This window comes from Branchiostoma lanceolatum, chromosome 2 (assembly GCF_035083965.1).
Source record: "Branchiostoma lanceolatum isolate klBraLanc5 chromosome 2, klBraLanc5.hap2, whole genome shotgun sequence".
Taxonomy (NCBI): Eukaryota; Metazoa; Chordata; class Leptocardii; order Amphioxiformes; family Branchiostomatidae; genus Branchiostoma; species Branchiostoma lanceolatum.
In genome coordinates this window covers 18248286-18262970 of record NC_089723.1, presented here as the reverse complement: position 1 = coordinate 18262970, position 14685 = coordinate 18248286, and the positions used below count along the sequence as shown (strand labels likewise).

The 14685-nt window shown below is 40.9% G+C and overlaps 2 protein-coding genes across 6 annotated transcripts in view; one reads left to right on the top strand and one right to left on the bottom strand.

The window, feature by feature from the left end:
• Positions 1–6488: 6488 nt before the first annotated feature.
• LOC136427720 (uncharacterized) lies at positions 6489–9937 on the top strand. The gene is made up of 2 exons (XM_066416831.1): positions 6489–6685; positions 7502–9937. The coding sequence occupies exons 1-2, from the start codon at positions 6659–6661 to the stop codon at positions 8738–8740; spliced, it is 1266 nt and encodes a 421-aa protein (XP_066272928.1). The 5' UTR covers positions 6489–6658; the 3' UTR covers positions 8741–9937.
• LOC136427718 (ATPase family AAA domain-containing protein 2-like) overlaps positions 9709–14685 on the bottom strand; it is a 27702-nt gene continuing 22725 nt past the window's right edge. For all 5 annotated transcript variants that reach the window (XM_066416825.1, XM_066416826.1, XM_066416827.1 and 2 more), the window contains exons 22-26: positions 14408–14530; positions 13283–14029; positions 12995–13140; positions 12130–12240; positions 9709–11833 (exon numbers count right to left, since the gene is read on the bottom strand). In XM_066416825.1, the coding sequence (XP_066272922.1) occupies positions 11777–11833; positions 12130–12240; positions 12995–13140; positions 13283–14029; positions 14408–14530 (1184 nt within the window). In that variant the 3' untranslated portion in view covers positions 9709–11776. The remainder of the gene's footprint in view (positions 11834–12129; positions 12241–12994; positions 13141–13282; positions 14030–14407; positions 14531–14685) is intronic.

The window sequence follows — 14685 nt, the reverse complement described above, 5'->3', positions numbered from 1 at the left end:
GTCCTCGTTTGTCCCATTTGAAGCACTTTTCAAAACCGCTAGGGTTAAGGTCGGGCTTATCCCTTAAGAACTTTAAACACTAATAACTCGGCAACCGAGCACGATGAAATTAATTCGTTTTCAGATTTGAATTTGCCGTGCGATTCCGCGTCTAATGCGTCCTCGTTTGTCCCATTTGAAGCACTTTTCAAAACCGCTAGGGTTAAGGTCGGGCTTATCCCTTAAGAACTTTAAACACTAATAACTCGGCAACCGAGCACGATGAAATTAATTCGTTTTCAGATTTGAATTTGCCATGCAATTCCGCGTCTAATGCGTCCTCGTTTGTCCCATTTGAAGCACTTTTCAAAACCGCTAGGGTTAAGGTCGGGCTTCGGCCTTAAGAACTTTAAACACTAATAACTCGGCAACCGAGCACGATGAAATTAATTCGTTTTCAGATTTGAATTTGCCGTGCAATTCCGCGTCTAATGCGTCCTCGTTTGTCCCATTTGAAGCACTTTTCAAAACCGCTAGGGTTAAGGTCGGGCTTATCCCTTAAGAACTTTAAACACTAATAACTCGGCAACCGAGCACGATGAAATTAATTCGTTTTCAGATTTGAATTTGCCGTGCGATTCCGCGTCTAATGCGTCCTCGTTTGTCCCATTTGAAGCACTTTTCAAAACCGCTAGGGTTAAGGTCGGGCTTATCCCTTAAGAACTTTAAACACTAATAACTCGGCAACCGAGCACGATGAAATTAATTCGTTTTCAGATTTGAATTTGCCATGCAATTCCGCGTCTAATGCGTCCTCGTTTGTCCCATTTGAAGCACTTTTCAAAACCGCTAGGGTTAAGGTCGGGCTTATCCCTTAAGAACTTTAAACACTAATAACTCGGCAACCGAGCACGATGAAATTAATTCGTTTTCAGATTTGAATTTGCCGTGCAATTCCGCGTCTAATGAGTCCTCGTTTGTCCCATTTGAAGCACTTTTCAAAACCGCTAGGGTTAAGGTCGGGCTTATCCCTTAAGAACTTTAAACACTAATAACTCGGCAACCGAGCACGATGAAATTAATTCGTTTTCAGATTTGAATTTGCCATGCAATTCCGCGTCTAATGCGTCCTCGTTTGTCCCATTTGAAGCACTTTTCAAAACCGCTAGGGTTAAGGTCGGGCTTATCCCTTAAGAACTTTAAACACTAATAACTCGGCAACCGAGCACGATGAAATTAATTCGTTTTCAGATTTGAATTTGCCGTGCAATTCCGCGTCTAATGCGTCCTCGTTTGTCCCATTCGAAGCACTTTTCAAAACCGCTAGGGTTAAGCTCGGGCTTATCCCTTAAGAACTTTAAACATCAATAACTCGGCAACCGAGCACGATGAAATTAATTCGTTTTCAGATTTGAATTTGCCGTGCAATTCCGCGTCTAATGCGTCCTCGTTTGTCCCATTTGAAGCACTTTTCAAAACCGCTAGGGTTAAGGTCGGGCTTATCCCTTAAGAACTTTAAACACTAATAACTCGGCAACCGAGCACGATGAAATTAATTCGTTTTCAGATTTGAATTTGCCGTGCGATTCCGCGTCTAATGCGTCCTCGTTTGTCCCATTTGAAGCACTTTTCAAAACCGCTAGGGTTAAGGTCGGGCTTATCCCTTAAGAACTTTAAACACTAATAACTCGGCAACCGAGCACGATGAAATTAATTCGTTTTCAGATTTGAATTTGCCATGCAATTCCGCGTCTAATGAGTCCTCGTTTGTCCCATTTGAAGCACTTTTCAAAACCGCTAGGGTTAAGGTCGGGCTTCGGCCTTAAGAACTTTAAACACTAATAACTCGGCAACCGAGCACGATGAAATTAATTCGTTTTCAGATTTGAATTTGCCGTGCAATTCCGCGTCTAATGCGTCCTCGTTTGTCCCATTTGAAGCACTTTTCAAAACCGCTAGGGTTAAGGTCGGGCTTATCCCTTAAGAACTTTAAACACTAATAACTCGGCAACCGAGCACGATGAAATTAATTCGTTTTCAGATTTGAATTTGCCGTGTGATTCCGCGTCTAATGCGTCCTCGTTTGTCCCATTTGAAGCACTTTTCAAAACCGCTAGGGTTAAGGTCGGGCTTATCCCTTAAGAACTTTAAACATCAATAACTCGGCAACCGAGCACGATGAAATTAATTCGTTTTCAGATTTGAATTTGCCGTGCAATTCCGCGTCTAATGCGTCCTCGTTTGTCCCATTTGAAGCACTTTTCAAAACCGCTAGGGTTAAGGTCGGGCTTATCCCTTAAGAACTTTAAACACTAATAACTCGGCAACCGAGCACGATGAAATTAATTCGTTTTCAGATTTGAATTTGCCGTGCGATTCCGCGTCTAATGCGTCCTCGTTTGTCCCATTTGAAGCACTTTTCAAAACCGCTAGGGTTAAGGTCGGGCTTATCCCTTAAGAACTTTAAACACTTATTACTCGGCAACCGAGCACGATGAAATTAATTCGTTTTCAGATTTGAATTTGCCGTGCAATTCCGCGTCTAATGCGTCCTCGTTTGTCCCATTTGAAGCACTTTTCAAAACCGCTAGGGTTAAGGTCGGGCTTATCCCTTAAGAACTTTAAACACTAATAACTCGGCAACCGAGCACGATGAAATTAATTCGTTTTCAGATTTGAATTTGCCGTGCGATTCCGCGTCTAATGCGTCCTCGTTTGTCCCATTTGAAGCACTTTTCAAAACCGCTAGGGTTAAGGTCGGGCTTATCCCTTAAGAACTTTAAACACTTATTACTCGGCAACCGAGCACGATGAAATTAATTCGTTTTCAGATTTGAATTTGCCGTGCAATTCCGCGTCTAATGCGTCCTCGTTTGTCCCATTTGAAGCACTTTTCAAAACCGCTAGGGTTAAGGCCGGGCTTCGGCCTTAAGAACTTTAAACACTAATAACTCGGCAACCGAGCACGATGAAATTAATTCGTTTTCAGATTTGAATTTGCCGTGCGATTCCGCGTCTAATGCGTCCTCGTTTGTCCCATTTGAAGCACTTTTCAAAACCGCTAGGGTTAAGGTCGGGCTTATCCCTTAAGAACTTTGAAACACTAATAACTCGGCAACCGAGCACGATGAAATTAATTCGTTTTCAGATTTGAATTTGCCATGCAATTCCGCGTCTAATGTGATTTTATTGAGGTTTTTAGGCTATTTTTAGCATATCTTGGCCTCCTGCGCCATGGTATTTCAACCGAATGACCTGAAATTTGCTGTATATGTGGCTTGAACAAATATTTAAAGGACTACATTCCCATTTTTGGCTTACATATATTCAAAATGATTTATTTTGTGCTTTCTTGACAATATTTGCCACTTCTGTCACTTTCAATACTACATATGACCTAAAGGTCATTGACCCCAAGTGCCTTGCACCTGGCCTTGCATGCCTGTGAGCCTTGCGACCACCTGATTGGTCAATTGGGTTAATCTAATTATCTTGCATTCCTGGCGCAGGTGTGCTAGTATTCATGCCAAATATGGTATGGGAATTCCTCGGACATGTGATTACATGGCTTTGTTCACTCTTTTTTTAACAAAGATACACATCTCCAGTTCCTATGTATTAAACCAAAATAATGTGAAATCTGGTATGTGTCTGCCTTGGTCATGTACACAGGCCCTCATTCAAATGTTTGGCATACAGCCTTTCAAAACGATTTTTTTAACAAAGAATTTTTTCGTTTCGTTATTTTCAACCCAAAGTACATTCAAACAAAGGGGTGTCACATTTTTATATTTCACCCATACTATCGCTGAAATATAAAAATGTGACACCCCTTTGTTTGAATGTACTTAGGGTTGAAAATAAAGAAACGAAAAAATTCTTTGTTTAAAAAATCGGCGGGTACAATATTGCTATAAGTTTCGAAACTATCACAATATAGATTCATCTTTTGTTCGTACAGTTTCGAACATTGGTTAAATGAGCCATACGAAAGCAATCTACACGTCCCTGCTAAGTAGCTGATAGCACCTAATGATAGACCAATAAAGACGCCCCACCGCGAGAAGCCTGGCAGGCGATCGTAGGTGTTTTGTTTACTTTCGCGGTATCAAAAATTTCCACGTGAAGAGCGCGGTTGGGTACTCCCAAAATCCTACTACGCCGGACAGAAAAGTTTCCATTAAATTTGTTAAAATCTTGAATAGATCTAGTTTTCTATTGTTAAAAATCCGTTTTAAGGAAACACGACACACACCACGCTATCGGCACGGTACGGGGGTGTCGCCAGCCGAACAAATCCCCCGCCGCTCACGTTAACCCGCACCCGTTGTTTACGTTTGGAACTGAGGTGAGCTGAGAAACACAACGCTCGTTCAACCCTTACTACTAGTACCGTTGACTGTCACGCCCTTCGAAGCGGTAAAACTACAGTCCGAAGATTTCTGTGTGTCCTTCAACAACTACAGATAATCGAAGACTCGTCACGGCATGGCTAGCACAACAAAAGAACGAGCGCGCTCAGCTTCTGTACGTATCGCCTCGGCAAAGTTTGGCGACAAGCTGGAAGTTTGCTTACGAGGAGGAAAGACCGGACATAAACATTTAACGTGATTATCGGGAAAACACCATGTTCCGTTAAACTGAGTGGTTAAACTGCAGTTTAGGAAATTTTATAACAGAAAATAAGTTAAATCAATGATTTTGTGAATGTTTTTTTTGAGCATTAGTTATTCCAGATATTTTCAAACTCCAAATTCTTCAACACAGCACGGGAGATCGTTTCTCCTCAGACTGGCGCGACACTCCTGTCGAAATTGATTTTTTTCTGGTGTAATTTTCAGCGGATATTTTTCGACTGGTTTACATGGAAATGGCACGGAATATCCCATTCTTGCAAGGGGAGGATTCTTTAATTATTTCTTTCAATTTTGAGCTGGAATGATTATGAAAAAGTCCATTTGTTAGCAGAAGTGTATTTGTTAATCAATAAGTGGATATGGTTGTGGACTGGTCCATATTGTGTTGAGGTGCTACTGGGAGACTCAATTTTGGACTGGGTGATTCATTTTTTTAGTGCAAGTATTTTAGAATGGTCCATTGTTATTTTGGGAGAGTCCATTTTTTGCATGGCGAGGAGTATGGCTAAACATGCTGTATTTGCTCGCAAATGTTGCCTTTCTAGTTTTTGTTCTTTCACATCTTCTCTATTCCTTTGGAATTGACGTTGGCATTTGTATCCATTTTCCGATATTTTTATGTGCAATATAACGTTACAGACGAAGCCACTTAATTGCACCTCGGATAAACGCACCTTCCATTTAATTGCACCGAATCCCAATATCCAAAACCGGTTCCCATTCACTGCATTGTTAGTGACTCCGCATATCTGCACCGCGCATGGTCACCAATGCCGGATAACTGCACCAGTTTTTTTCAAAAATCCTCGACAAGTTAACTGAAAAGGCGCGCTAAAATCGGCAAACGCGGTACAAATGAGCCGATACCTGCCGGTGTAGAGGCGCAATACCGCCAATATGTTTAAAACTGTTTTGAGTAACAAAAGAAGGCGGTCTCCATTGACAGTTACGTTGATAGGAATCGTATGGAGGTCCCGGGGTCACCCGTAATCAGTAACCAAGTTTTAGTTTCAATTCCTAGTTTCATGGTGGTACTGTGCATGATTTACGTAAATCGACAACTACACTCTACGTAATGTAACACAGAAACTGTTATCCCATGAGTGGCATGACGATGTTTCAGAATGTCTCCCCTGTAACATTACGTGTGTTGTAATGCGGTAGATGGCATGGAAAAATGAAAGAACGCAAAATCTTTTAAAACAGGTTCGTAGTCATTTCTTTATTTTCAGCAAAGGGTCAGTGAATAAAGTTAATAACTGAATGATTTCGTCTATTTTCTTTGTGCTAGTGTTTCTGACTAACAATACACCCCCTCGCCCATGGTGGTGCGGTCCAGCTGGGCATTTCGCATAATTGCACCAGCCGGATAATTGCACCAAAAACGCTGACAAATGGGTGGTACAGTTAAGCGGATTCTACTGTATATGGCTTATATTTGCTCCTTTTGCAGCTGCATTATACGATTTGTTACAGTATGGTCGAAAACTTTTTTTAAACGGACGAAAATTGACGCGCACGCGTATGCCATCCATATTATCAAATCAACATGGCATAATGTAAATTAAAAAAAAATTCAGTATAGGCACAAATAAAGATCTGAAGATTGGAAAATCTAAAATCTCAGGAGGATGAAAAACGGTGACATATGATTAACGTTACCATTGATTTAAAAGATGTTTGCAGCAAAAAGAAGAAAAGAGCCAGAACAAAGGAAGAGAAAGAGACACGCAACAAAGAACATAGCATAAACAATATGTCTCAACGTTACATATCCGCCAATAAACAATTTTCTAAATCGAATAAATCCCAGCTCAAAGCCTCCCGCACCAACAAGGTGTGGCTGTAACCATGGAAACGACCCCGATATCGATATCACACCGAGCGGTCAAAGGTTACCGCTGCCGAACGGCTGTTGGGTTTTTGTTGCCCGCCTGTCAGGCACACATTCCCGTTACATGTTTGACGTTACACTGATGTCCAGGGACAACAAAGGCTCATTATTATTGGCACTGTGACGAAACACACCGTAGATTGTAGAGATGGGACAAGTATGGAACCAGCGATCGGTAAGTTGTCGCTTTTGTTCTTACGCAACAAAACGCAGTTGGTAGCTTTCAGTTTCAAAATTACTAACGTCATAAACATGTTACGGCTTGCATGCGGTAGACCGTAAAGTATGCTGTGCTTATAAGTGCAACCCTCCACGAGATATTTGTCGAATGACAATCTAATTTAGAAACTGAAATATTTACACTACTCCCTGGGGGTCTGGTGATTATTCTTATAATCGCCCCCCCCCCCCAATCGCGGACCAGCTCTACCACCTGCTAGTTTTTATATCGACAAATATGAAATGTGGGCGTTATTCTTCTTCTCCAACAGCCAACATCATTGTCAAACTAAAGCAAATGATGACGGAGTAAAAATACAAGGCACGTTCTCACACATAGTGTCTGTCATACATTACAATTGAGGTAGTTTCAATTTAATTTCATTCATGTAGTACGGAAACTAGCATGTTGCCATTGATGTATATTGACATGTACCTTCCCTACACTTTGGGAGAAATCATTCTACAACAGGTAGAGATACAAATGATGCAATGCTAATAATCATTTCATGGCAGTCTATGTTGGCAGTAATGTATAATAGTGCCCTTAACTGGCTTAAGGTTCAAATGTTGTTTGCATGGTACCATCAATAATCTAATATGGCCATGGCTTTCTGTTATTGTCAATGTGGTCATGTGAAATCACCTAAATGCTATTTGCTTAATCAGTCTAAAACAAGCAGAACGTTTTTGTCCTATTTAAGGTTTATCCTATAAAATGGGCATGACAATGCTGAATCATCCCACATGATTTAATGACTCCTCTTTGCAGTGCCCCCTGCTGATCCTGACCATGACTGCAGTCTGCATCAGGATGGTAGCATCTATGCAAGACCCAGAAGTGGACAGCAAAGATATACACAATGTGGGAAAGGCGATAAGAAGAGCAGCAGAGGCTGTACAAAGGGCTCGATCAGACATCCAGGAAGCAGAGAAAGCAATAGAAAAGTCAGGTCTACCTCAAGAAGTGTCTGCGGCATTCAAAGTGGTTCTGAGGGACAAAGTTGCAGGAGAATTGGGAAAAGAACACCACAGCACAGGCAAGATTGGAAAGACAGACAGTATACTTGTCGAACAACTTCTGAAACTGGTACCAGAACATTCAGACGGCTACGAATCTCAGGACAACAAAACACATCCTGGACTTCTAATGACAGTTTGGGATCTTATAAAAACTGTCCTCTTGGTTCCGTTCCACATGGTGGCATTCCTTGTTTGGAGAGTAGGGCAGTTTTTATGCTGGTGCCTGGATAATTTCATGGCTTCCCCTACCTTTGTGTACAACACTTTGCAGTGGATCAAGTGGTTTGCAGCAACTATTGTTTCTGTGCTAATCAAAAGTGTTGCGCTTTTTGTATCACTGATATATGTCCTCATTGCCTTCATTTTGTATACTGCTTACTCAGCAGTGGCCTTTGTGTTGAGCACACTGTGGATGATGATTTATGCAGTATGTACCATAATAATGATACCCTTCCACATCCTTATCCTGTCCTCTCCCCTGTTGTTCATGTACCTTATCAACCAGCCGGACGCTAACCACATCGTGCGCTGGCTTCAGGAAACAGCACGCAGCGCACAAACATTTATCAGAGACATGTTTATAGAATACCAATCCCAACACCAGCCCTTGCCAAACCCTTCTGTACAAGCCTCACCCCTTGGGTTCACCATTTACCCGACTGTGAGTTCAGCACCAAGGACAGAGGTGCCAGCAGATGCTGAAGGATGGGAGCCACACGAACACTTGCTTCAGCCTCGCAGGAGTGGCGGACTCAGCAGTCTGCGGAGACATTTCTTCATAGAGGACACTGAGAATGACAACTCCTGTGTGGTCTGTCTGGATCGCCCAGCAAACATGACGTTAAGGCCATGTGGCCATCGATGTGTCTGTAGAAGGTGTGCATGGAGGATCCTAAACCCCAGGGTTGGAGAGGATGGGGGGAAATGTCCACTAGACAGGCAGCCAATCTTTGTGGCTGTACCTGACCGCATTTGTGTAATTAGCTAGAATACGAAAAAGCACTGTTTGCAAAATGCAAGGCTTGCCCAGCAGTATAAAGCAGCCATGTCAATTGGAATGGGGAGATGTCAGTGAAATCTATCGCAAAATTGTACATAGTTTCAGACACTGTAAATTTCAAAGTAAGAATTGTATAAATCAACTGCAGCATAAAATAAGCTACACATGGCACTGGATTTAGCAGCTGCAATTTCTTCTTTTGAGTTTTTGTTTCCTAATAAAGTGTTTTTTATCAAGATATTTCCATTTTGAAGGTGACAGCATTGTTCCATTAAGTTCAATCTTCTTCCCCATATGCACAAAGATTAAACGTACAAATGCTGCTAATTTTTATAAGTTTTGTGTTTCTGAAAGTTGTTATTGTTAGTTTCAAAACTGTTCTTGCCTGATGACTTTCATATTTCTTGGGATATTGCACTGCTTCAGAGTTATGGAAATAATATTAAATATTATGTTTTTGTCTAGTGGGAAAGCTGTCTTGATAGTGCTTTTCATCAGTATCCACTGCACATATGTAAATCAGAATATGAAAAAGGATACCTCGATAAACTACGCATTCTGGTTGGCCTGTGTGTCAATGCTGAGCCTATCTGGAAAACTGCTGTGGGGCTAGTTGTACAGCTTGATCTGGGCTTAGTAAGTAACTACAATGCTGCTACATACAATTCATGATATGAGGACTACAATAGGTCTATGAACTACTTGCACATGGAATTCTTCAACCTCTTGTCTGTAGACAAAGACATTGTAAAATAAAATAAAATTATGGTCCTTTGATTCTATGTCATTTCAGGGAGAACCTGGTCCTTGGCATGAGTCACCAAAGTAGTGGACTTACATGTACATGTACATGAATCTAACATGCATGATTCGTACTAAACTCATAGAAGTTACTGGTACCTTTTGGTACATGTTATTGTTAAGTCTACCTACCTAGTGGAAAATAAATGCACTGATTCAGAAGTAAAAAATGGTTTATTTGCATTGAAAACAGCACCATTGTGTAGATAAGAACAAGATCACCAAGACAGGAAGTCTGAGGTAGCTGTACCAAGAAAATTAAGTTTCATACATCAGATCACTACTAAACTGTGAAATTAAACCCAAATATTACACTTATGACACTTCAGGTTTTCAATATGAACACAAAATATAACAAACCAACAGAAATCAAAGGAAACAAAAGCAAGCATAATGAAACAGAATTTTGACTTGATTTCCCAACAATACAAGCATAGAGCTACTTGGTACTAGCTTTAACTACATGGTTTGAAATTGGGCACAGCAATTTTACAAAGCTCTGTACATGCATAAAATATTCATCCATTCAAGATCCCAAGGCTTCTGTACTAAAGCAGTTCTACACACATCCAGTTCATCATTTCACACCACAAAACATTGTGCCTGTTATTGTGCAAAATCACACACACATTGATGACTGTGTAAGCAAACAAACAAAAGTACAGTGGTTTTAAGGAACAAACATATTGTGCAGAAAAGTACAAAGTTGCAAGTTGCTGCCAACATGTTGTATGTATATGTACGTTGTTCCTTGGCCATCAGAATTGATGTGAAACTTCATGGAAAGCACCAGTATTGGATACAAAATGTACAAAACCTGCCTCAAAACCCAAGCTGATTTGACACTTCAAATGTTATTGAAAGGTTGCATATTTCTGAAATTCCATAACCTGCCTTTGAAAAAGAAGACAATAGCATGAAATGCATCTGGCACACAAATATTTGAACTTTCTGGCTGCTATTTTCTACCATATTTATAAAAAAATCTAGTAGTACTGTTGTTGGGCAGTTAATAAAAACCCTATATTCCCAAAGATTCTGATAACATTTGCTGTTGAATCACTTCTCAATACATGTATAATAATAGTCCTGGTCCTCTTGGGCCATAGCAATGATCTTTATAATGTCCAGCATAATATTTTGTATAATCCACCATTCTTGTCTATAATAAAATATGTCATACAGGATCAAGTTGGCCTATACTAGGCTATAGTATAGACCTAGCATACAGAATATACTTGTGTTGTAAGAATGACTGACAATGTATGCAAAACTGTGTTACCAAGAGAAGCAAATTTCATTGTGAAAAACTTGCTTCTGTACTGAGTTGGCTGTTTCTACATATTGTTATGAAAATAAATGAATTCCACGAGCACCAGTTCTCCAGTCTTAGATAAGGTTTGCTGGTATAACCATGAGGTGATATGCTTATTATGTACTCTGGTAGGACATGATATACACGGGTGTTGCATCATGAGACTATAATGGATACAATGTATGTACCAATAATTCATTGGAATACAAGATGTGAAAAAAAACATATTTCTTATCATCCTTAAAATAGAGAACAGAGCTTGTTTAACCTGTGTATTTAGAGATCCTTCCCCACCCTGTTGCTGCCGTAACAAATAGCAAAAGAATTGAGGTATTACTGTGAATGTACCATAGCTCACAAGTCACATGAACACTTTACAAACATGCAAATCACCCTCTTATTACAATAGTCGCTACAGACTTCAAATCATTATCTATACTTCATTTTTACCTACAGGAATGTGCTAAGTTTGCACCATAAGATACTTTTTGTTTTTACATTTTGAACAGTTTAGATACAGTATGATCTGGACCAAGCCAACCTTAAATGCTTTTAAATAAGTGTTGTGTATTCTTTATTTTGCTTGTCTGTTCCAGCCAAAACGTTAACATGGAAAATATGAAGAAAATTTGCAGGGGAACATTCTAGGCATTTCAGATCATCTCCGGTGAGATACCTTTCTTCTTTTTTTTTTCAAATTTGACAGGCAAAACAGTTTTTAAGTTAGGTTCATTTTATCAAAACACTTTCTGTGCTAAGAATGCTACGGACATATCTGTTTCATCTTGTTGGCATCAACCTCACCCCTACAGCTGGCTCATCCATACAACCAAACTGGTGCTGACTGCAGGATGGGTCACAGCAAGGCAAGGGTTAACTTTCTTTGTATACCAGAGAACTCTCTTTTGCTATGTACACTTCTCGACTGCGACACAGCAGAATCTCCGAACTTCCATCTTTAGATCCTGCAAAAAAATACAGAAGTCAGTACATAACAGGTATGAAAACAGCTGACGATCAATTGCATTAGAAAAAACCTTGATTGTGGAAGACAGAGGATTAATTTCTTTTAAACATTTATACAGCTTTCTTAAGAAGTGAGAAGTTGAAGCTATACTTGCATTAGTCATCGTCGATGTAGTAAGAGACCACATTCTTATATCACTGTAATCTTTTGTTTTTCTGCTTTGTCACCATGACTTGAACTAAGCTTGTACTAAGAGCATAAACATTCTTTCATTCATCTAAAACATAAGCCTACCTGAAGTAGCTGTGTCCTGTCGTACACTTTCCTGTACTGGTATATACACCTGGCCATCACACTGTACAGCCTCTCTAGTCTCTCCACACTGTACCCACCCGTCAGCCGCACCTAAAATACAGTAAATGTACATGTAAGCAAAATTCTTCCGGATTTTGCAAACTGCAACTGTTAGCAACACACAAATTTCATATGTGATATCAATACTTGAAAAGCACAACCTCTCACTTAAGTTTCTGGAATCAAAAACTTACAAAGAATAGGGTTCAAACTAGGGGTGGGTACCGGTACATAAAATTCAGGTCCGGTCCAGGTCCAGAAGGTCAGGTCCAGGTCCGGACCTGTACCTGTACCTGATTTTTGTAGTGTCGCAGTACATCATATTTTGGATAGTGAGACACATGTAAAAGTCTCCAAACGTCATGTCTGGAACGATATAATTTCTTAGGTTCGCACTTTGTCTCAGAATCATAACTATACTCTCCTCGCCGTCTGCTTACTCATCCTTTAAGTGTTTCTAGATATGATTCACAGCTAACGTCTTCGAAAACGACTCGTTAAATCTGCTGTTTTGTATTTTCTTAGACCAGTTATGTGGCCGCCCGCTGGTAGCCTGGTACTATGAATTCTTAATCGGTCCATAGGCCGGTCCACTGATTTTTTACGGACCGTTTTTTTTGGACCGGTCCATTAAGAAATACCGGTTTCGTACCGGTACACGGTACCGGTACACGGTACCGGTACCCACCCCTAGTTCAAACCTACAATCATGCTGATATCTTAACTTGCTCACAAACCTGTCCCATACCTACATTCATCTAAAATGCTACTTTCTATGGAAGTACTATAAAAATGGACAACTCACTGTTTCTTCCAACAGTGCCTCAAGTCCCTCTTTGTCCACCACAAAGTCAGGGGTTGGCTCCTCCAGGACCTGTAACACCTTCTCCACCTTCTGGACGGGCAGGCTGGAGGTCTGGGACCTCGTCACTCGAGGTGTCACTATAAAATCTGCAACAGAAACATCACTGCAATGTTAGAAGCACACAAAACAAAATCAGCACATGCTGATGTATATAAAAGAACAAATTAAAGATAGCGGGCTACAGCAGAATTATTTTGTTACATCTGATCAAATTAGGATAACACTGACCTTTCTCGTCTTGATCCTTAGCATCATCTTCATCATTATCATCATCTTCTTCTTGGCCATCTGGAGGGGAAATAGTACCCTCCGGTTCTAAGGTTGGTGGTTCATCTGAGGTAGACTTGGATTGGTTGGCTTCTATTGCTGAAGTAGTTGGTTGGTCATGTTCCACTGTGGGTGGCTCTGATTGGTCAGCTTCTCCCAGGAGGGCTGGTGGTTGGTCAGGTGTGTCTGAAGGCTGTGATTGGTTGATTGCATCTGAAGGCTGTGATTGGTCCATTTCTACTTCTGTCGACTCCATACTGAGCATGGAGGAATTCTGGGAGTCTTCGTGATCGTCTTGATGGTTTACATTATGGGAGACAAGACTGGGACCGCTTCTTATGCTCTCTTTGTCACTGTCTCTGTCTTCTTCTGTCTGGTCGTCCTGTGACTGAACATCTCCATTGGGTGTTGGCGTAATGATGGTGTCATTGGAATCTTCATTTCCAGCATCTTCTGCTTCCTTGTCCTCGTCGTTGTTGGTCTTTCGCTTCTTCTTGGAGGAGGTGATGCTTCCGCGTGCCCACGCCGACTTGCGTTTCCTCTTCTTCCTCACGGCTGATGCAGTGCCAGGTGTGTCCATGCCGAGGGTGCGTCTGGCAGCATAGTTGGTTGTTCCTGAGGTACTCTGGCTCACGTTGGGGGTTGATGATGACAGAGCTTTCGGCATTGTGTGAACATAAGCTGGGGCAGTGGTCAGCGGGTTGTTGCCTGAGGAAGGAATACATTAATAGTTCATGTGACATCCAACCTCACAGCTTTGACTTTACAAAGAAGATTACCACGCATGTATTGACATTGTTCCCTCCTTCCCTAATTTGTGTTATTTAGAAGTTAAGTGTACTTGGCTTTTGCAGAAAGGTAGGCGAACTAGCTGAGGAATGATAACATAGTTTCCACAATTGTGTTGAACTGAGAAAGATTTCTTAATGCTAACAATGCACAAGTTAGCCTGAGTGTCATCCTGTTTCAGTTCCAGGCTCTACCTGTTTGGTGAAGGTAGAGCCTGGAACTGAAACAGGATGACACAGGTGTTTTTCTAATTTCTGTTAATTAAAACAACAGTACTTTCATTTTGTTTCCTCTTACCTCGCCTTGCTCTGGATTCCTTGATTTCTTCACAGGTTTTCTCGAATTCTGGGTCCAGCTCAGAAGTGATGATGACATGGGCCATGTCCCGAAGTGTGCAGGCACGGTGGCGAATAGCCTTGTCTGTAATGTAACATACATCAGAATTAATTCATAAACCAATAGCATTACCTACACCATCCTTTTACTCTGGAAGTCGTGCTGTAGAGGAGGCTGACAATTCAACAATACTGTTCAAAATGTTGTATTAAAGTCTGACACTACAGCTACAAAATGCT

Coding starts and splice junctions, on each gene's coding strand:
- LOC136427720 (XM_066416831.1), top strand. CDS start 6,659: ATGGGACAAGTATGGAACCAGCGATCG. Junction 6,686..7,501: donor AAGTATGGAACCAGCGATCG/GTAAGTTGTCGC, acceptor TCCTCTTTGCAG/TGCCCCCTGCTGATCCTGAC.